The sequence below is a fragment of the Ochotona curzoniae genome, unplaced genomic scaffold (genome assembly GCF_017591425.1).
Source record: "Ochotona curzoniae isolate NIBS_2020 unplaced genomic scaffold, NIBS_Ocur_1.0 contig_2688, whole genome shotgun sequence".
NCBI classification, from domain to species: Eukaryota; Metazoa; Chordata; class Mammalia; order Lagomorpha; family Ochotonidae; genus Ochotona; species Ochotona curzoniae.
The window spans coordinates 14,534,084-14,557,801 of NW_024465553.1; the positions used below are offsets into that span (position 1 = coordinate 14,534,084).

The following is a 23,718-nucleotide window of genomic DNA, read 5'->3' on the forward strand; positions in this document are numbered from 1 at the left end:
GACATCACCCATAGCTGGGGAGACTGTCATCACCATTTCCCAAACAGACACGGTGATGTAGGAAGGTCGAGAGGCTGCTCCAAGGGCACTGAGAAGAACTGAGCCTTGCAACGTGGAATGGAAGGCTCCCCGGTGGTTTTCCTTCAGCGGCTACAATGAAAGCAGCAAAAATCTATGTTTGAATTACAGTTTGATTTGCCTTGTGTCTTAAAGCACTTAACTGGGGGATATTTTAGATAAGTGCTTTCAGTGAAAACAAAAGCAAGTCTTTCTCAGGAAACTGGGATCATTCTAAAGTGGCTAGGAAATATGTGGGATCAGGGACAGAAATGGGTGAGAATCCTGAACTGCACCCTGGTACATGAGAAGTTTCCTGTACACCAACCAAGGCCTAAAGGTGTGATTTTATATTTGTCAATCAGAACAGAGTAAAGGTCATATTTCATGGGTGTTCTAGTTTCTACAACTCAGATGTATCAAGCCCTGCACGCTAGCAAATGGAAGACTGATCTGAGTTCTCCTCATCCTAGAGCGGGTCTCTTCCTAGTAAGTATGGGTGGGAATAATGAAAGATGCCATGAGCAGTAGGACTCTTCTTCCTTGGAGACTGAACACACGGCGGTGATTCAAAAACAGTGACTCCATGTGTGCTGACGTGACTGGGAACTCTATGTCTTGTGCTTCACAGGAACTTGATCACAGAGAGAACAGAACCTCCCAATCAAGCGGCTTCCTTGTCATATTGAAATAAAAAGCAAGCATTCCAATGGAAATGAGTGTTCCCACTATGTGCCAACCTAAGCCATTTGTTTAGTATTACAGATTCATATTATTTTTTTTGTCCAATAGAAAACATATGCAAACATAGGTCACTTTTTATGCTTCGATATTTCTAGAAGACATTTAATCACTCATATTGCAGAAGAAATGAGCACTCTCCAGAAATCTGCACACTGTTTTCTGGTTAATCAATGAAGGCACAGTATCCAATCTGACAAAATACAAAAGAAGAAAAAAACAGGGCAAATAGCAATAGGCTAAAGGTGGTCTCTGCACATACTTCAATACATTATCTCTCTTTTTTTTTTTTTTTACTGATATGGATGGATAAGGTGCTACTACTGGTAGAATTATTCATGATAAAGTTGAAAACAACTTCACTACTCAGGCTTTCTGAAAATGTTGTCACCTGACCGAGTTGCCTGCTTAGAATCAACCAGCGATGAGAGTTCTTGAGCATGGTCAGAACGAGGAGAGGCTGCTCCAAAGCTGGCTTTTTTATTTGGGTCCTTCCACTTGCCAGGCCTGCCCGTCAACTGAAGAGTCTTGGAGGTATAGACAGGGGCCACTAAGAACAGACCACCGCGTTCGGGAACAGAGAAGCAGAGCAATTCAGAGAGGTCCCGGCTAATAAATTCCAAAGCTAGAGGTTAACATAGCAACCAGAAAAATGAAATCAAACGTGGGTGGGAGGAGTGGGCTAAATCAAAAGGAAGACAAAAATGCAAATTTTTCAATAGAGAATTAAAATGTATGGCATTGTGGCAATGGCTAACTTAATTAAAAAGAAAAATGTATATTCAAAAGCTGAAAAAAAATACCAAGCTACAGAAACAAAGTGCTGTTCCTTAATTGAATTTAACAATAACATGATAAGATTCAAATGTAATTAAGAAAATGATAAACAGAAAGCAGAATAAAAGGGATGGGAACAGTTATAATTTATCTATCCAACAGAATGTTTTTCTTAAATAACAAGCACAAAAAAGAACTGAAGTATGAGGAGAAACATATTTTAATAAATTTCCTAATGAAATTGAAAAGACTGGGAGAAAGTTAGACTTTAACATATGCAACCCCTTATCTCTACCCCTCTCGATCTCACCGGCCACCTGCTTCACAAACTTCCTACCCAACTTCCCTCAGTGGAGCCTTTTGGGCGCTCTCTCCCCTCAGCCATTACCTGTCGGAGGTTGCGTGTCACTTTGACATCATGCCAGGCGTTGTCGTTGAACTTTCCATTTACTGGTTCCACAATGGCCTCGAAGGCCCCGGACCCCAGGTTAATGACCAAAGAGACCGCACCATCCTTCAGAGCCAGGTTGACATAGTCAGCCGACTTGCCCGTGTGCAGGATGAGCCCGTTTCGCTGCCAGGTCTTAAAGGAGAGGGTGATTTCATCACTGCTGCTCTGGATCGGGTTCTGAGACAGGTCGTAGCACAGGTATTCGGAACCGCGGAAAGTGGCCACATTCTCCTCCCGAGCTGTGGGAAGACGAAAGCAGGAAGCAGTCAATACTTGACTGTTAAGTCCAGTCTATACAAAAATCGGGGAGAATGAGCCCCAGCCTGTTGCCCCTGCTCTGTGTAGATACCCCCACAGCACTAGCCTTGCAGGAAGCACATTTCTAAGTACCAGGGACACTCTCACAGGCGACTGTGGAGAAACTGCGTGTCCACACGAGGTGGCGCAAGAGAGCTTGCTGCCTTCCTTTTGCCTTTTCAGCCTAAGTGTGCCTGACATGGCTTTTGCTTCAGTGTTGGCTTTTAAATGCTTGTGGAGGAGCTGGTCTAGACGTATAATTAACTGCTCTGAGAAGAATTCTTTAGCTTCCAGTACCTTTTATTGACCAATAACTAAAGATCAATTACCTTAAAAGATTTGGCTCTAATTTCCATCCATCAATAGCCTACCTCACTTTATTTTCCATGGTAGAGTCCTGAACTCAGCTATGGAATGCAGCTGGATTATTAAGTAGGATACTGGACGTGAGGCCATCAAGCAAATCAGAAAAAGGAAAAAGAAAGAAATGTGCTGATACGCTCTGCAACATCTCCTTCAGACTTGAGTAAAAGGGCCTTCTGTTCTAGGGGTTTTCTGGATTCAGTGGCCCTGGCAGGAAAATCCTATGGCCACGTATTTCCTTACAAAAACCACGAGTCCACAGGGCCATGAAGATATTTCACTGGACTACAAACTCTCCCTTCATACTTTTATACATGCAATTTCCTATCTAAAGGGCCCAAAGCCTGGTCTTGCAGGCCTTTGCCCAGGATCCATTGTTTCAAGGGAAAATCAAGCTGTTTGAATCTAGATTTCAAGTTCTGAGTGGGAGCAATCAGAGACGGTTTGCAGAGGTCGGCACAGAGCATGACCATGTGGGATGGGGCATCTACATGCATTTCTACCAGACCTCGTGTGACTCAGGACAAAGTCAGAGCGTGGGAAATGACAGGCAGGCCACAGGCTCTGCACCATCAAATGACTTCTGCTTGCTGTGCTGTTTCCAAAAGTCAAACTCAGAAGGAACCCAAAAGTTCTAACTTTAAACCTGGATTTTTAGTTTGTCACAAGAAATAGCTGCTCAAGTTAAGAGAGCAGGGTGTCTTACAGTTACTCCTTTGTTGATCAGGTTTATAATTTGCACACACTGTAGATTTCCTTCCATTTGTCTAATCACCACCATGCTCACTTAGAATGGCCTGCTTGATATCAGGGTTGTTCAAAAGCTATCAAAGTCACCACATTAGTGGAAGGAAACTGGCAATAACATAAGCCTATATAAGCAATTTCTCTCTAAAGAAAGCAGGCAGAAACTACAAAAGGAGATTGTAAGAACTCATATTTTTCTTGCCAGAACTACACTCCATGCTTATTAACCAAACCAAGTTTACTTCCACTTAGATCCCTATCAACCACTGTAGCACTAGATAAATTATCCAAGTAAGGTAATAAATATTTTCTTATCTGGTAGTTCAAGCTGTAGAAGAGTCACTCTTAAGAATACCCAACATATTTCCATTAATTAATCAAGGTATTTAACCTTATTACAGCACAAATATCAACTTCATAGTCCAGTTAGCGAGGAGATCACAGTTCAAGTCCCAAGCATCTAACCATTTGTAACTAAGGAAGATCACTCAACACAGAACTCATGCCAAGCACATTTTTTTTTTTTTGCCAAAAGTAACCTCAAAAATTGCAACACAGAAATTCAACAAGGTCTGTGTTTTGAAACAGATCTATCCAGTCTCAGCACCCTATCTGTGGTCATGATCTGTCCTGTCATCTCTGCAGAAGTGCCATTGTTAAAATGCAACTGGACAAGAGACCTGGAGGTGACCTTGATTCATGGCAGAAGATGACAAGTCAAATGTGGTTGTCACAATAGGCTCTTTTCCTGTACATGTGGGCACTCACGGAGACAACAAGTGCAGGTGCCCTTGACCTGGCACATGATATACTAAAGGTTGTCTACTATATAAACACTTTAGTTTCTTGTGTGCCTGCCCATGAAAGTGTGAAAAATAAGTGAGAGAAGCAGTACCTATAAAGAGAAGCTTGAATTAATTACTAAGTATCTTTCAAAGGGGGGAGGGATACATGACATAAAACAACAAGGTTCTGGCATATTATTTACTGTACTATGTGGAATTTGTTATATCTCACCTAATTAGAGCAAGGAATTTGTCATAACAATAAATTTTAGAGTCATGGGAGATTATAGAGGCTACATGACTTAATACCCTTATTTTATTAAGGAAGAAGTTGATGACTAAAAGTAAGTGAGTAAGGGTGACAAGCTACTTTGTTTTTCTCTCAACTTCTAAGGCCTCTGTTCTCTTCTTTAGGTACCAGTTGCTTTTTCCTTTCTGGAGAGTCCGTTTGATCTTTCTCTACTTTTCAATGAGCACGAAGGCTTTCAGGGCACGGTGCACTGACTCATGCCCCATTCCAAATCTCACATAAAGTAAACCAGGAACCAATACCCTCCACCCTGTGTACATCACTGATACATACACCAAAAGATTTATTTTTCCTTTTCCCTAAAGAATCTGGGTAGAGTCCAAATAAAATAATTTAATAAGTTTAACATGGAAAGCCAAATGAGAGGGTACAGGGACATGGAATGCCATCAATGTAGAGAAGATACTTATTTACAAAAAGTAAATAAGAAGTAAAAACCAATGTGAGAAAGAAAATACCTATGCAAACCATATGCATATTTATGCTAATCTTCATGCATATGTACCAAGAAAAATTTTATAGAACCAAGTGCCTTCTTTTTCAAGTGTCTAATGAAAACTCCAGCAAGAGTTCACAACCTTCCTGCTCTCTGCACCCAGGGATGCATTTTCTTCTCTAGAATAGAGTTTCACAAGGGAGGCAACAGTCCAATTGCACGGATAATTCCTTCTAGCAGGGGTCTATCCACAAACAGCAAACAGCCCTAAGTTCCTCTCGGAGTCATATTCCAGGTAAACAAAGTTATTTCATTCTGTCACTCATAGGATACTTTCTCCCTAACTGCTATGGGGAGACAGAGCCCTGGTAACACACAACCTAATCACAAAGGGAAAACAAAGGGCAAAAAAGCAAATCAAAAGACCCTTAAAGAAATCATTCTTTCTCACAGTCTCACGCCTGATTTTTTTTTTTTTCATCCTGAAGACTCCAGTCTATCCTAATTTCTTTCTACGTTCTTATCACTTTGACTTGTAGGCATAACTATAAAGGAGAAAGCCCATTTCTGACATTTCCAGGTCCATCCTAACAGTGCCCCAAATCTATTCTAGCCTTGATGTTTATACAGAAATGGAAGTGGAAGAGACAATGCAGTCACCTTGTATGTATTCAACCCAAATTGGTGGAGAGAATGAATGAAGAGGATTATGTAACACAGTGCACAGCAGCTTAGCGAGAAACTACGCCTCGGTGAGAGAGGAGGCACTTACATGGGTGATGCACTGTTTCGATCCATGGAAATTATATCATCCCCAAATTTACAAACAATAGTGTATGAGTGTTAAATAAAAATGTTCTTCTCACTGCGTGAAAAGCAGAGCCCAACTCTGAATATAAACAAATCATTTATTCTTTACTTGTAAGCATCCAATTGATTAAACACTAGATGCAATGCAGTTATGTATAACTCACATTTTCACATCAGTTCATATTAGATGTAAAGAGTACTGATCTTTCAAACGACTTGGTAATTAAAGCATCAATCTGCATACAGCATTAATAAGAATTAACTCAGTTATGCTTTCACATTTCCCCATTCCCCCAAAGACACCACACCACTGTTTGAAGTACTTATAACTCTATTTCTTTGAGGAATCCTAAAACAGATTAAAATATTCAGGTGACACCATCTTACAGTTCAGTCTAGAAAGTGTGGGTCTATGCTTCCTAATGCCTGGGTTCCTAACAATTTAAGCTAGATTTTCAGACCTGAAAAACTAGACTTCTTTATGTAGTGGATACAGAACCATTTCATAGTTTTACTGAGAGGGACAGAAGGATCCAAATTCTAATTTGAAGGGGTTTTACAATCTTTTCTAGGGAAATTCATTTCCTTCTTATAGATTTCATGGATCTGGCTCAGCCAGGAGACTGATGAAGTTCCTCGAGTCAAATTTTCATTTCCTTGAGAGGAACAAAACCAAATGTTTCCAACAGAAATAACCTAAGTAACTGACAGGCAGAAATAGGAGCAAGTTAGGGGAGGTCATGCTTGTTGCCTAAGACCTGGAAACAAGCACAGAAAACCCACCTGTCCTGGGATAAAAACTGAGGGTGAAAAACAGAGCATTAGACAAGAAAAGTCTCTAAGCAAGAACACACCAGGAATGAATCAAAAAGGACTCTAGGGTTATTTGCAAGCAGATGCGCATGGCCTTACAGATGTGTTGTGCATTTCCAGTTGTTTTCCTAACCTTTATTTGAATTCTCTCATCACTCTTGCAGTTTGTGATAACTGTTACATGGTGAGGAAAGGAGAGCACAGGCTGTTCAAGTCCTAGACAGCGTTAGATATAATACCATGGGACTCTCATTTGCATCCCATTGCTTCTGCTACTAAACCACATCTCCACACTGCCAGAAGCTTGAATCTTTGAATGCTAGCTGATGTTCTGCAGTTGTATTAATAGTCAATCTACAAAAAGGCAGCGCCACTGACAACAGTAACAGTCCTTCAGGCAGAGTCCTTCAGCAAAAAAGTAGACTGATTTTTCCTAGACCAGGTTTGTAAACGATGATTTGAGATGCCCATGCTTTTCACCTCCATCAGAGACCCTTCAAAACGGAATTGTTGGGCACTTGGAAGAGCCTATTACAATGCTGACCCCTCTGGAGTGACGACAACCAAATGACTCTAAGAACAGCACCTGCTATTCTGCAGAAAGGAAGTGGAAGCCGGCGTACTGATGACGAACCTCAGAGAAGAAATTTTTCCAATCACCATATCCTTTGTCCTTCACATTGGCTTTATTCACCTGTTCAACACTGTAGTCTGCACTGATGCAAAGATAATCAATCCTTGGCTACTCATTCTGGCCTGGCCTGCCATGAGTGAATAAGGAACATAAATACTTGGATTACTTTTGCCCTCTCTGCCAAAAATGGAGTGGCCTATGGCTGGTTCTGTACCTCTGTCCACAAAAAAAATGGCCTGCTGACTCATTTCCCAGGCTCCATGAACTCAGCACAGGCCACATCTTGCTCCATCTGGGTGGAAGAACAGCTGCTGTGACAGGTTAGCAGTTACTGAACCATGAATCTACAGGTCATCCAATTCCTTAAGCCAAACAAAGAAGCAGTAGACCTAGACACAGGGAGGTATAACTACAGAATAAATTTTATAGCTTTTTCAAAGGATTGGAAGGGAAGTGGGCAAGGTAGGAATGAAACTTAATATGAAATCAATTCTGGAAGTTTCCTTGAGTGAAAACAGCAGCCTGGGTAATTTCCTGGCCAATAAACAAGGCAAAGTTAAGTGTCCGTTGAGTTTTGTACGATTCCGTCTCTTTCTCACATAACCTGATTCCAAATTATAGAAGGCATGCGCGGTCACACAAGTCGTTTATGGGGCTGTAGCAGAATCATATTTGCAAAAATGAGGAAGAAATAGAAATCCTATGATTAGAATGAATTATATTGTGCATCACCTAATATTTCCAGCTAGAGTTTGGAGTTGGAGCAAAACACTGAGTTTTTAAAAAGCCAAAGATTGCACAACTGATAGCATGCTTGATTCGCTCACTCCCATTTCCCTTACAATGTGTTTTATGGCCAAACAAAACATTAGGTGAGATCAAACTGTACAGCCGCCTCCCACCCAAGGACAAGCAATAGAATCTTTTACCTGCCACATCCCATCACACAGGTATTTTAAAAAGCAAAGTGTACCAGCAGACAAGAAATTGTGTAGCTTTGCGCAATCCTATACTATAAAAAAAAAGCACATTGGAGATCTGACCCCTAGAAGCCATTTCCAGCCCTTATCCTCAGACTCTGTGTAGGAAAGATGCAGCAAGGAAATAAATGGACTTCTCCACGCTTCCTGGGTCACTCACAAGCCTGCAGATGCTTCTTGAAAGTGATGAGAAAGAAAACAGTAAATCAAGTTGTCACTTGGAAAATAAACAGCCAGCTTCCTGGCGAGGGAAGCTGCCTCTGTCCACAAAAGAATAGCCTGGAAAGCTACGCTTCACTGGAATCACTAGAAAGCTAAAGGCATCCTGAAGACTGCATTGCTCCCAGCTGCATTACAACAAAAGCACAATTTGGCTTAGTTCATTTAAGGAACTGAAGATTCATAGGTGCCTACCACACACCAGGTAGTGCACCCAGTGCAACCCCATGAATTTATAGAAGAGAAATAGCGAAGCTAAAAAAAATGGTAAATGTCTGATAAGCCCTGACATGGGCTATTGTTTGCAGAGATAGCAACTCCTTAGTTCCATGCTAAGAGCAGTCATGTCCCATGCTTTTTCAAACTCTACACTGGAACCCAGGATGTGTTAATAAAGATGTGATGAATGGCACATTGAAAGTAGTCTGTTCCCCTACTGCCCCCTTATTGCCTTTGGCCCTCTTAAAGAGCCCCCTGCTCAGTGCTTTGGTGTCATGGAGCTCAGCCTGGCTTCTAAGAGAAAAGGGCGAAAATGCTGATGGAAACTGAAGGACAGTGTGTGATACAGAGCCAGCAAACAGTGGAAGCCTGGCCTCTGGGTTGCACTGCAGGCATCTACTACCAGCCTCTCAACATTTCCTTTGCCACAGTAGAATAAAATCATGCTAGATTTCTTTAAGAAAATTCCCCACTGAAGCTGTGCCCAACCCCTGCACTTCCTGCTGCAGAAAGTCGGAGGGCAGCCCAGTCCTTCCTTTGTGGGCTGCCTGGGCTCTAGCCTGCAAGTCTAGACAGAGGAGCTTGTTAGAAGACCCTGAAGTCAATGCCCGGACAAGATCAATAAGGCTTTTTATGACACAATGAAAACTTTCTATTTTGTTAAATGTGGCTAATCTACCACTTCTGCAGCTCTCTTAAAGCTTTCAGTGCCAAGTGCTAGAGCCCAGGTGATTAAAACCCTGTTTGAAGACACAAACTTGGGAACTTTGCCAGCAGAAGGACAAACTCTAGGAACCTGGGCTGTCTTCTTTCATACCTGAAGTATATTTCTCTTTTCCTCCCAAGTAGTGAGGAGATGGAAGCTGATACTGATACAAATAAAATCTACCCCATACAAAAGCCTTTGAGAAGGAACAGAGCAAACCTAGGGTCCAGATGAATGAGAGGAAGGGAGCTGAATTCAGGGTTGGAGGAAGATGGGGTATGTCGAAGGAGAAGTGGCAGGATGAGCTCTATAAAAGGGATACAGACATAAAAATCAGTGACCTGCTTCAAGAAACCTGAAGAAAGAATGGCTGTAATTTCAGTTCTAGCATGAGTTGTGTGCGTGACACAGGAACGAAGTATTTACTTTCTACCATTTTCTCATCTCAATTAGCCAAGTTTTTCTTAGAGGCAGAAGACTTTTTTTTTTTTTTCATTAAGCATAAGGAACAGGGAAATTCTGGTTAATCCCTGTCAATCAGAGATTATCCAATTTTTGTTGTAATGAATTAAAATTACCAGAGTTCAAAATGCCACTAAAACTAATGTGTGATTTATACAAATGACACAATCTCAGTGTTCCAATCGGATAGGGGGACTTGATCCTACAACACTTGGGGTGGTTTTTATTAATTCTCAAAAAAAGTTTTGTGAAGTGAAATTTAACTAGTTCCATTTTGCAGATGGTTTTCTCTAGGTCTGTGAAAGACGCATTTCACTTCCCTGTCTTTGTGGAGCACGACACAAGCCTTGTAGACACAGGCACTTTGTGAGGCACAGTTACGGCTCAACACCCCCACTGTTGGAGAAATGAAAGAGAACTGTGAACTGCGGTTGGATCCCTTTATAACAAGCTATGCAAAAAGAGGTGAAGCTGAACAGTTCAATGTTATTGTAGGTCCAGCTCCAGAGTTCTAAGTGGTTTCATGGACTCCATTACTCTAAGTAGTCTGTTCCATGTTGCCTGGTTTTCTTACCCAGGGACTTTAACAATAATGGCTACAGATTCCAGAGGGTTGGTCACATGTGAGCCAATATGCTCATGGTTTTGTCTACGCTACCTCGTGGAACTATCACAATTGTGAGAAACACGTGTTATGACAGGCCCTTAAGTGTGAGAGTGTCAAGGGTAAAAAGGTCTCACAACCGGGTTTGACTGGCTGCAAAGCCTTTATTAATTCTTTTCTGTTGACCGTCACTGACTCACCCATTAACCTCCGCAAGTCTCATGTACACATGGAGCAGAGGCATTAATGGATGACTCCTCTGGAGCCTCAATGCTGCTTCAGGGAATCAGGCCTTGGAAAGTCCTAAGGCTATGCCTAATCCTAGATCATCACTGCTCCCTCAGCCCGTGTCCTCCCCATCTTAAGGTAAGAAAGTTCCCTCTTTGGAGCTTACTATGTGTACATGTCCCTGGACTTTGTCCAAGTCCTTTCAAGATGCAAATAACCCAGGCTAATCCCAAGAGATGCTTGCCTCCTTGCAGGGCCCAAGGAAATTTCCAGTGACATTCTTTCAGTATGAAATGTTAGCATTTCAGGTCCTCTGTCAATCACAGGCTAAATAAAACAAACAAAGGAAATAAGACAAAGGACCACAATCCCAGCCTGTCCTGCTAAAGGTCCTGACATCTTATCAAGATAAATACCCACTGAGGTGGAAAGTAGGGACAGAGGCAAGCTCCCAAGTTACTTTACTTCTACCCCATCACTAATGGACCTTAAGAAAAAGAAAAAAAAAACCTCCAATATTTTCAGAAATCCTGGTACTTTTTTTCGAATTTATATCTTTGCATAACTAAGAGGACACTTTGACACTATTTAAACGCTCTAGTTTCACACTTAATGCTCAGGAAGAGTAAGGACTCTGTTAGGAGACTCAAGTTGGGAGACACAGCTAAGGAGTTTCTGAGCCAGGGCTCCCACCTCATCCCATTAGTTCCAGACCAGGGCTCTCCTCTAGATTGTTAGCTTGCTACACTCCAATATTTCCATCCTAGATTTTCAGATACTTCTCTCACTGGCAACCAGTGTACTTGTCTTGGCCTAACAAGTCCCTTTTGGAAAGGCTGTCTGAGTTCCCTTCTGGGAGCATATGGCAGGTAGGAGCATGTCCCAACAACGTAACATCCCCTGGATTTTTGACAATAGGCATGCACTGCTCTCCTCTTACCAGATCCACACTCAGTTAAATTGTTCAGTAGGCAATCTTTTCCATATCCTTGTCCACCTACATCTTTTCCTTTGCCTCAGGTGTTAAACAAGCTTCCCAGAGCATGAACAACATAGTTGTGAGAAGTGTTAATTTCTAAGGAGGGAACATTGTGCAATCCAATGGTAGCATGTCATGCTTACAGAATTTCAGGCATTAGAATAAGTATCAAGGATAGGGACACAGTGGGTCCCTGAAATCACATGGACTAGCAACTTCCAGTTCTAATATTCCTCAGTGTTTCCCGTGCATCTATTTGGGGTAGATACGGTGCTTTGACTACTCAGCTCTATACACCCAGCAAATAAACTTGAATGTTCCTGCTTTCAAACAGTCTAGAAAAAATTCCACACTGAACTGAAAGCCAGGAATAGGGCATAATAACCAAGAATCTATTATATGTTCATTGGGGGCTCTGTCCCATAATACTAGGCTTCTTTCCAATCTCATTGTTTTTCTAATTGGGTAGCAAGAGATTGAGTTAGTGTAGAAAAATGTTCTCTCTTATGGAAGAACCATCTCTCTATCATAACCGCCCTTTATGCTGCCTGCAGAATGGCAACAAGAAATCCAAAAGATAGCGGCAAAGAAGTCCACTGACTATTTGAATCATCAGACACTGGTGCACAGAGTGGCTCATGACTTAGATGACCAAACGCCTTTTATAAGTTGGCAGCCACATGTTTGAAAAACAACTGTTCCTTTCTACCTAAAAGAAGACAGGGTTGATACTGAAGGCTACAGAAGAATTCTAGGGAGCAGAACTACACCTTTTCCTGAAATTCGCATTGTACAATCCAGGGGCAAAGAAATTGGTGAATTAATATACAAAATGTATAAAGGAAGGCAGCGCTGAAACATGACAGGTTTAGCAATCAGACAGAATCACACCTTTCTTTAGAAGATATGTGACTACCAACACATTATTCAACCCCTTCAAACTTCAGTGAACTCATCTTCAAATTAAGAAAACCAATAATTTGTAAGTCTTGGGTTTGTGGTAGCGATTGATTGACAAACACAATATGCGGAAAACACTGGCATGAGGTCATTAGTAAGTGATCAATGGATGGTAGTCATAACAATCGCAGCCTACTAAAAATGGCACTCTAGACTGTGCACAAACTCTATCAATAACATCAAAGGAGTTTAATAGAGAAGCATAAAAAACTATTTGCAACAAAGCTTTTTCTCCACAAAGTCTGCAGTATGAAAATATGAAAAAGTCAAGGAATGCAACGCCCACAAGATCAGTATCACAAGACTTGTAGCACTTGTCCTTGTTCAGAAGAGGCACTTGTTAACCCTGAGTGCTTCTCCTTGTCCATTGCCTTGCAACCACAGATATACCCCTATAAGGCAGTGTTAGTAGTGATGAGCTGTAAGAAAGTATCATTGTCAGACATTTCCATGTCCTAGGGTTCCTGTCTACGGCTTGACATTGTTCTGTGAGAAAATAAAGTCTGTGAGGGATTCCTCAGTCCTAAATGCATTTCCTCTGGCCACAGAGGAATGAATCCACAGGGTCACCAGAGAAGTCAGCTGAATTGTACGTAACTAACTACTTCACTTAGAGAAGAGAAACAGTGACACCATGGGTGTGTGGCGTATGACATTCCAAGGTAGACTTCCTATTTTTCTACCTTGGCCATATTTGAAACATCTTAGTTTATCGCTTCCAAACTGCACACGTATTTTGGGTGCAGCTTAAATCAAACAGAGGCATTTAGAAAGGCTGGCATCAGATGGAGCTGCAAGGGTGAAAATTCTCCAAAGTCTCACTCATCCAGCAGGACTGTAGCGCTGTGACCTAACTCCGTCCAATTCCGTTTTTTAACCTTATAGAAATAATCTCCTTTATTGCTAACCAAAAAAAAAAAAACTTACCCCGCATAACTAGCATTTTAGTACTAATAGGCTGTAAGCCTATACTCTTTACGTAAATTGCCATGAGTCTACCACCTTTAAAGTGCCAGCTCCAACGTGACAAATCCAAATGTCCCGATTCATTTCAAAGACATCAGTCCATCTCACATGAAAGCAGCAGCAATTTAAAAGTAATATCAACTAATAGATGCAAATGAAAAAATACATCAGCGCAAACATAGACGGCAGCTAGGTGAAAGTGAATTTTGCAAGCAAGGATAACAGTGCTTAGGTATATTTTAATGGAATAAAATCTCACTAATATTTCCTAATTGGAAGCAATATAGGTGATGTGATGAATAAAAAAGCCTGACACATTCTTTTTGAGAGAAATTCTGGTTTGTTACTGCCAAGAACATGAAGGAAGAAAATACAATTAGATAAGTATGTATGGGAATTCTTGCAAATTATTTTTAAAAAGACATCTTTGCAAAGATATTCTTTTGTAATCAGTATATCTGAATCCCAACAATCGTCTTAAAGTAATGGAAATTGGTGTTGACATGACACTCGAGAATGTACTAACCCTTGTCTCCTTTTGTTTTCTAAATCTTTCTCTCAACCTGCACTGTGCAAAGGTAAATTTTAGGTTAACATGACTAAACTGGAAACATACATAATTAACAAAGCCAAAATGAATGAGAAATTATTAAAAGGCAAAAAATACCATTTTATCCCTTTGTACTTCTTTTTAAAACATGGAAATCAGTTTTTCTGGGTACTTTGTGTAATTGTGGGACCATAAAAGGGTCTCCCAGAGTATTCTCTGTGTTGTTAATTCTCTGCCTTGCCAGTGCTTGAACTCCACTGAATATGCCTCAGCTCCAATTTTCATCCCAGCCTGAACCCTTCCTTTTCCCAACAGCTCATACCACAAAGGAATAAAACATTCTGGAGAGAGTGATACAGAAAGTCCAGAATCACAATTGCTTCCAAACTGATGGAGACTGTTAATTTGTTTGGCATCCTCTAGGAACCTAAGGACAGCTCTCATCCTGATTCTCATTGTTAACTTGAAATTGTTGACTTTGGGCATGTTATTTAAACTCACTGAACTCAAGTTTCCTCACCTAAAAATGGGATTCCTGTGGGGCTACAGTGAAATAAGACAATCATGTAGAGCATTCGTACGTATTTGACAAATCACCACCCTTGTTTTAACTGGTGTTCAATGAGATTTCCAGCACCACGAACAGGGACAGACATTTCATCTGCTTCCACATTCTCTGACTCCCAGACACCAATAGAAACACCACGGAAGGAGGCATGCCTGCTTTATCAGTGACTGCCCGCCCCACCCTTCTACTCTTTCAGGTTCATGGAAGCATGCACTTGAACCCACAGCACCTACGCTAAAGGAATTTGCATTTGTTGAGCCCTATACTGATCCATTTGTGAACAGAAACCAGAAGAAGAGGGACGAACCAGACACTATACAGGCAGTTTGTTTTTCTAGCTGCCCAATATGTTATCTGCATGCAGCTAAGGAGTGTGCCTTCCAAATATTCCATAAAGGACCAGAGCAACACTTTGCTGGACATTCTGTCTGCATTTGTCAGACAGGATAAAAATTTCCCCATAGCATGAGTTGTTTTAAATGTATTTCTTTTCTTCTTTTATCAGACCCTACCATCATTATACCAACCTGCTTACTGGTTTCCAGGAGAGTAAAAATAAGTAAACCTTTGCCTAGTAAGAGCCTCTAGACCTATTTGATCTTCAATACAGTATCTGAGTCAGCTTGGGCTGTCACAGAAAAAATAACCAAGACTGGATGAGTTCAATAACAAGTGTTTATTTGGTATAGAGTTGTTCTTGCCACATCAAAGCAAAGCTATGGGCACTACTCTGATGCGGTGGCCCAGAGAATTACTAATGTGTATTAATGTGTTGAGCTTGGGATTTGTTGTCTTCCAGCACACATGTAAAGCCAGACATACATGAACACTCATGTCATACCAATGTTTCATGTACTGAAAAACCAAGACAAGGGGAGACAGACAGATGATAGTAGACACATAGGTACAAGCTTATGTACATTTATAATACGTACTGTTTCCAGAGACAGATTCACCATTAAGGGTATTGTGATCTGGTCTGAGGTCTCATGCTACAGACCAACGAAACAGATTACAAAGGGGAGAGGATCTTTGCAGGTTACAAAGCAGACTCAGAGTATGAACTCAAGGCCTCATCCCGCCCTTCCGAGCTGCCCCAACCCATTGGCACAGGGCAGATGAACAAAGAAAGGATGGACAAAAAGATCTCCACCAGGTCAAGATGCATCCTATATCCTAATAAGAAAATTCACCTTGAGGTTTACAGTATGTCTGGGCCAAAGCTACTCTAAATGCCCACTTTCACAAATGCCCAGCCCCAGGCTCAGAAAGCCCAGTGATGAGTTCCAGTTCTAAAAGCTAATGACATACTCATTGTACAGCAAAGCTCACACATGAGACAAAGCTCTAAGCATGCCTCTGGTTCCAAGCAGGACCCTGGAGTGATGTGAGAAGGCAATGAGTATTCTCTCCTGCTCCCACTGGCTCCTCTCTATTGGTAGCCACTCAATAGGGAACGGCTGTCAGCAATTTCCTTCCTCCAACAGCTGGTAGATGGCTTTCTGCAGTTAGCTGTCATTTGTTTCAATTATGTATATTAATCATAGCCTTCATCCTGATGGTATTCTTCAGGGAAAAAAAAATTTAGGGCTTTTGTTTTATTCACTAAGCTGCTTCCTCACTCAGAACAAAATTTAGTAGTGCAAAGAGAAAGGGGAAATGATAGGTCAGAGGCGACGTAGGCTCAAATACAGCAATGTGTGAGTGGCTGTAGGAGCATTTAACTCCCCAGAAGCCAAGAAGTTCAAAGCACAGCCTGGGGTCAAGGACATCCCAACACCACAAACACACAATTGATTTGGTGTAATTTATAATGATACATAAATATCATTCATTCTTTCATCACATACCAATTTATTCAAACATTTATTAAGCTTCTGCTATATGCTAGGTTGCACCATCTTCTGACAATCTCCAGTTAGGTGTTATAAGGACAAAACCCAAAGGAATTAGGAATTATTTCTGAGGCAGAGGAGTGTTGTCCCACATCACCCACATCTGTTTGTGCCTTCCTGGGCCTATTCGCATTCTCTCTTTCTCTTTTTTTTTTCCCTAGAAACATACAGAGCTATTATCCACTGGTTTATTCCCCAAACATCCACAACATTCAGAACAAAGCCAAGTCAAAGCCAGGCATGGGAACTCAATCCAGACACCCCTCATTGTTGGCAACAGTCCTATTACCTGAGCCATTGCAGCCACCTGGCAGGGCTGCACTGGCAGGAGGCTGGATGTCAGGAGTTGGAGCTAGGATTCACATTCACACTCTCCAGTGCAGGACAAGTGAATGTCAGCCACCAGGCTAAGTGCTCAGCCCTCCCCACTTAACAAACGTTCATAGCAGACCAGGTCTAAGGCAACAAACCACGAGCTCAACAGTCACTTTGTCCTCATCACTCTCACAGTCCAGTGAAGGAAACAGCCCACAAATGAACAAGCTTAAAGAGGAACATGACTCTGAACTGTGTTAAACTCTGTGAAAACAAGATCAGAGAAGCCTGAGAAAGAAGCAGAATTTCTAAGGAAACAAGCAAATGAGCGTGGAAGGTCTTTGGGAAGATGGGGATGGGCCTACTAAGTCAAAAAAACAACTTCACAGGTTGGAATGCCCATGGAATGATCATGTATATAGAAGAGAACAGTACTGGTCAGATGAAAGAGGGGCTGCAATGCTAACTCAGGCTGCCTTTGAGAAATCCGCCAGGAAATGTGGACTTTATCCCATCCAAAAGGGGAACCATTAAAGAGTTTTAAGGACATGATATATTTTACGTTGTACATAGGAGCTAGCACCTCCACCTACAATGCCAGCATGCATATGGACACTGATTTGTGTCCCAGCTGCTCCTCTTCCACCACTTTCCATCCAGCTCCCTGATTGTGGCCTGGGAAAGCAGTCAAGGACAGCTCAAAGCCTTGGAACCATATACCCACATGGGAGACCCGGAAGAAGCTCCAGGCTCCTGGCTTTGGATTGGTGCAGCTCTGGCCATTACAGCCACTTGGGGAGTGAATCATCAGGCAGAAAATCTTCCTCTCTGTATCTCCTCCTCTCTGTATATCAGACTTTGCAATAAATAAAATCTTAAAAACAAATAAATAATAAATTTTGGGGAAAAAACATCCTGGCTTCCATGCAAATAGCCAACTGGAGGGTTAATGGTGGATAAGGAAACCATTGGTCAGCTTTTGTAACCATCTGAGTGATGAACAATGATGACATGGGCTTGAACAGAACAGTGATTGGGAGACAGACATGAATGAGACTGAGTTTTAATATACGGCTAACAGCAATATATAATCACCTCTTTATTTTGCTTAGTACAAAAGAGCCAGTAGTAGTTCCTCTGCCTTCTCTGGAACACTACGTGAGATAAAGCAGTGAAGGTTAAATGAAATAGAAGTGCAATGTTTAGGAAGTGAGATATTGTGCTGCTGTGGCCACGATGATGGAAGGCAGACCTATATAATATAACCAGGGAAGTAGGAGAAGCACTCCTATGAATGCAGAGTTGGATCTGGCCAGGAACCTGGAGGAAGTGGGTGCAAGTTATCACCGGGTGCATCTAGGCTTCATTCAAAGGAAGCCCTGCGCTATTTCACAGTAGAAAACTGGGTGCTGAAGGAGGCTTAGTCATGCTTCAAAGGCCTCTGGAGTTTCACTAACTGCTGAGTCCCCAGCTAGTCTATTAGCACTATAGTGCCCTAAATTGTATTACATAGGGGCCCACAAGAACACTTTCATCACCTAATTTATTATTAGGAACTGCCTTGGGCAAAATTGACCTAGAAAATTGCCATCTCACTCGGCCCTATATTCTGTAAGAATTTCCAGAAACAAAAGAATGTCTCAGGAGATCAATAAACGTCAAGTGAGAAATACGGGTTTTCTGTGGGGCAACGCATTTGTCTATACACACATAGCCTAACCTCACTTGAGACATGGGGTCCATGGAGGAAAGATTTCAAATATTTAAGATGAAGCAAACATTTGCAGGATGTGCTACATGCTTTGCTTTCTAAGAAAGTGACATTTCTAAGAAAAGCAAAGCATGTTGGGTTTAATTTGTTTAATTAATAAGACTGTGTCACCATAATATTTTTCTGGGTCTGCCACTATTTTTTTATATTTCTTTAGATAAAATTGGCTATATTTTCATGGGGAAAGAAGGTTCTTGGACTAGATGAGGGCTTCCCAAAATCTTTTTAGTGAAAGGCCAATCTTTTTTTTTTCCTGTTTAAATTTCTAACCCATTTAGGCCAATACATTTCCCCTATGCATAACTAGCCATTCTTGCCATGTGTGAAGCAGCAGGTAAATTTGAAAATATGGACCTGTTAAATGAGATCAGCCTGCTAACTCCTTATCTGGATGTTTCCACATACGGGACTGGTATGACAGAGAGGCTTAGTATTGGTAATACCAGAGGGCCTTAGAGAAATGCCAGGTTAAAAATCACACTTGTTAAATATAACATTGTTTCCCTCTTTTTAAGTGTTCATTCATTTTTGTTTAAAAAGCAAAGCAATCAAGATAAAGGGAGTAAAGTACTCCCATCTGCTTGTTCCTCCCCAAATGCCTGAAACAGGGAGTTAGACCAGGCCAGGGCCAGGAGCCAGGAGCCAGGAGCCAGGAGCCAGGAGCCAGGAACCAGAGCCAGGAGCCAGGAACCAGAGCCAGGAGCCAGGAACCAGAGCCAGGAGCCAGGAACCAGAGCCAGGAGCCAGGAACCAGAGCCAGAGCCAGGATCCAGGATCCAGGAACCAGAGCCAGGAGCCAGGATCCAGGAACCAGGAACCAGGAACCAGAGCCAGAGCCAGGATCCAGGAACCAGAGCCAGGAGCTTAGTCCAATTCTCCCATGTGTGTGGCAATGACTCAAGTACTTAAATCAACATCTGCTGCTTTCCAGGCAAATTAGCAGGAAGCTGAATTGGAAGTGCAAGAACAGTCTATTCCAGACTCTCTGCCCTGCTACTCTACAATGCCTACCGTGGAGCACCGCGTTCTCACTCCATTTGTAATTCTTCCAAGATTCAAATATCTAGGAAACCTGGTTTCAGATTGCTCCAGACCTTACAGGCCACTAACATATCTCAAGGCATTAGGAGAGTTCTACAGACATTTACTTGAAATTAGTCTTAAAAATGAATGTAGTGGGCCTGCCATGGTAGCCTAGCAGCTGATGTCCTTGCCTTGCATCCCATATGGGTGCTGGTTCAAATTCCAGCAGCCCCACTTCCCATCCAGCTCCCTGCTTGTGGCCTGGGAAAGCAGTAGAGGATGGCCCAAAGCCTTGGGACCCTGCACCCATGTGGGAGACCTGGAAGAGGCTCTGGGCTCTTGGCTTCAGATTGGCTCAGCTCCAGCCATTGTGGCCCCTTGGGTTATGACTCAGCAGATGGAAGATCTTCCTCTCTGTCTCTCCTCCTCTGTGTATATCTGATTGCCCCATAAAAATTAAAAAAAAATTTAAAGAAATTAACGTAAGCAATATCAGTGTATCAGAAAAAGACCTCCCACCTCATTCCAAGTCCATCTGTGACGTCCTCTAGCCTTCAATGGACTGGGATCGTTTAGAAAAACAAGCAACTACAATGTTCTCACTTTCAAGTCCATGTCAAAGAGTACACCATGTCCCTAGGTATGCCAAGAGAACGATTATTAGTTCTAACAACTCAAAGCCACTCGGCAGGGGTATTCCATAGTAGGCTCACAACGTAAGATACACATGAAGCCCACACATTCCTAAGCCTCGTTCTGATTTAAAACACAAAATAATAAAAAAAAAAAGATAATGCACAAAGGAAACAGAAGTGAAAAGAAATTGATGGGACTTCAATTTTCCATACTAGAGAGGAAAGACTCCAATCTAGGACCAGAAAACCTGCATCTGAAGAAAGGTTCTGACTCTTCACTTCCTTGTGGGATCTGGAGCAAATTATTCAGCTCCCCTGGGCCCCTTTCGAAAATCTTCAAAGTAAATATCAGCATTCAGGCCCTCCTTGTCTTGCAAAAATGCACTTGAAAGTGCTTTGTAACCTGTAAGCCATTATGCAAATAATTGCTATTATTATATAGGTATGCTTTTATGTATACCCATAAATGTTTCAGAGAACTGGGAAGAAAAGGGAGGTGGGGGGGTGATGATTGGAAAAAAAGAGAAGCTATAGAAGAGGGGAACAGGAGCGAAACAAGGAAGAAATTCTACTATGGACAAAAAGGAATAAAAAGTAAGCAACAGAAGTAAAGAGAAGTCAGTGCTGGTACAGTAACAAATAAATCCCCCCGCATGACAGCCTGCTGCTGAGGCATTTCATTTCCCCACAACATAATGGCGTGTTATCGCCCATTATCTGTTCTGTCATTGCCACAGTCGATATTAAATGAGGGGCAGCTGCATTTAGCTGCCATTTTTCAGCTGTCTTCACGTTGCCATGGAGATTTGGTTGCTTCTGGTTGAACCTGCCTGGAGTGCAGGGGGAGGAGGGTGGAGGGGAAGCAGATGCTGTGAGGGGCTCAGGTGTCAGGGTGGAGAGCGAGGGGAAGGCTGGGGCGGGGCGGGGCCAGGGGTAGGAGAGTGCTAAGATGTTAGAGCAGTGCTGCTTGTTTCCTCACTGCCTGCACTCCATCACTCCGTCATTGCAAACACAAACTGTATGCCAAGGGGCTCTCAACAGTAGCTTCTCCGACGTGCTCCCTCTCAACTCTAATTCCGTAACAGCTTAGTGGCTGATTCCCAAAAACATCCCAGCCCCTCCACCCACCCACCCTGTCCCCTTCTCTTCCTCCTCTCCTTCTCCCCATCTCCTTGCACCCCAACCCTGGCCAACTTTAGAGAACAGCTATGAATTTCTGAACATCCAATTTTCAGAATGGAGAACAACAAGGCAAAAAAAACTTCAGAAGGCACCTGGCTCCATGGGCTCTGCTCAATGTATATTCTTTCCCTAGACCTTTTTAGTTTTTATTTTTTTTTTATTGAACCATCAACATTTTTTTATTTTTAGAGTTTTGGAAACTGCTAAGTATTCCTAAGTCACAAATTTTATCACCAAACTGAACCAGTCAGGTAACAGGTAGGGGAAACAGGCTTGGTACAAGTGCCCAGCACAGATCCCAGAGTGAGGAGCCTTCAGAGAACTAGAAAAAGGATTTTGGGGGGCCTGTGTAGTAGCTTAACAGATTAATCCTCCACCTGTTGGTACTCACATACCACATGGACACCATTTCATGTCCTAGCTACTCCATTTTCCATTCAGCACTCTGCTTATGGCCTGAAAAAGCAATGTAGGCTGGCCCAAAGTTGGGATCCTGCACCCATGTGGGAGACCCTAAGGGGGCACCTGGCTCCTGGTTTCAGACTGGCTCTGTTCTGGTCATTGTGTCCATTTGGGGAGTGAACCAGTGGATGGATCTTTCTCTGTCTCTTTTTATCTCAATAAATTTGCTTTTCCAACAAAAACAAATAACTTCTTTAAGAAAAAAGCAGATTCTTCACCCCAAAGGGGGAAAAGCAACTCTTATGCCCTTGTTTCATCAGCTTTTTTGATGTTTTCATCAGAATCAAGAAATTTATGTTTCAGTGACATTTCCCATCTTTAAATGTTGACTTCATTATATATATATATTTTAATTGATATATAAACAGAATATATATAAATATAAGAATATAAATATATATTTATAAATTTATACAGAATATAACTATATATTTTTTTATATACACTTCTGCAGGCCCATGACATGGGTTGTTAGTTTGTAACTAGAATTCTTCCACTGTCGCTAAAATGAGGCTCAAAAGGGGTAAGATATTTGATCTGCCTTTTTACCTTCCCCAGTGTAATTTCTCCTTATGTTCTCTCCTCTCTTCCCAGCCACCACCTCCATCCTGTCCACAAGCAATAGGTCAAGATGAGTGGGAATCCACCTTTCTGTGAAGCAAACCCCAGTTTCAGTTCCCATTTCCAGAGATACCAGGTCCTAATGGAAGGAACCATGTATGCATTTGCTTATGAGATAAAAGCTTTTCAAGAACCCAGAAAATTGTGTGCCAGCTGTCAGAAGAGAACCACAGGTTCTCTATTAGTACCTGTGCCATGCCTCTTAACACTATAATCACCTCTGTTCTGGCTTTTAGCTGCCAATTACAAAACTAAGAATAGTGGTCATTTACTGAAATCTTACTGGGTGCCAAAAAGTGCTCACCATGTACTTTCTAGTTGAATTCTCACAAGCACTCTTTGAGTCATATTTTCACCCTAATCAAAACAGGGGGTTGGGGGAACTGAGGGTCTGTCTGAACTGAAAGCTCAAGTGCTTGCTTTTACATGTACAAATACTTTCATTTTTAATCCCAAGCTTTAACGTAGTGTACCTGCTTTTGCCAAAGCTTGATGTATCCGATCACCCTCCTAAACCATAAACTTGACTAGTAGCAACATTTACTGCATTTCTGACTTAGAATTTGCTTTCATGCATATGAAGCTATTCCTTGTCACTGACACTGTTGCTGGACACCAGTGTGTCCACAGCCTCCCCTTAAATGTGTCTTCCTCCAAATTACAGCCAGGATGATCTTTCCACACATTAATATGACCATGTTATTTGCCTCTCTAAGTCAATCAAAGTCTCTAACCATAAGTGTCAGGATACATTCCCACCGTATCTTCATTGTAACTGATCACTCCAACTCTTCATGACCTCATTCCCTTTATAATCAGAATCACATCATGATCTGCAAAGTCAATCCCATTCACTCTCCCACCCTCAGTCACCTGTAGCATCACACATAATGCAGGTTATCCCATGCCTCCACAACGGAGCACTACATCTGGAATATCACTCCCTCTAATGATCTTGTAATAAAATCATACCAATAGAGTGAATGCTTCATATTGGTAGAGATTCTCTGAGTTCTTTGGTGAGTCAGGAAAGCACTATTTCCCCAGAGATCGTGCTTCTGTCTCTCCCTCTAAGACCTATCAAAGTTGCCTTTGCAGAGCTCAAAACAGCCTAAGATCCAAAGGCAATATCACTACCAATAGAAAAAAACC

At 41.9% G+C, this 23,718-nt stretch overlaps 1 protein-coding gene across 5 annotated transcripts in view; it reads right to left on the reverse strand.

Annotated features, from left to right (window-relative positions):
• NRXN3 (neurexin 3) overlaps positions 1-23,718 on the reverse strand; it is a 1,255,286-nt gene that overhangs the window by 920,227 nt on the left and 311,341 nt on the right. For all 5 annotated transcript variants that reach the window (XM_040975217.1, XM_040975215.1, XM_040975219.1 and 2 more), the window contains one exon: positions 1,964-2,265. In XM_040975217.1, coding sequence (XP_040831151.1) covers positions 1,964-2,265 — 302 coding nt within the window. The remainder of the gene's footprint in view (positions 1-1,963; positions 2,266-23,718) is intronic.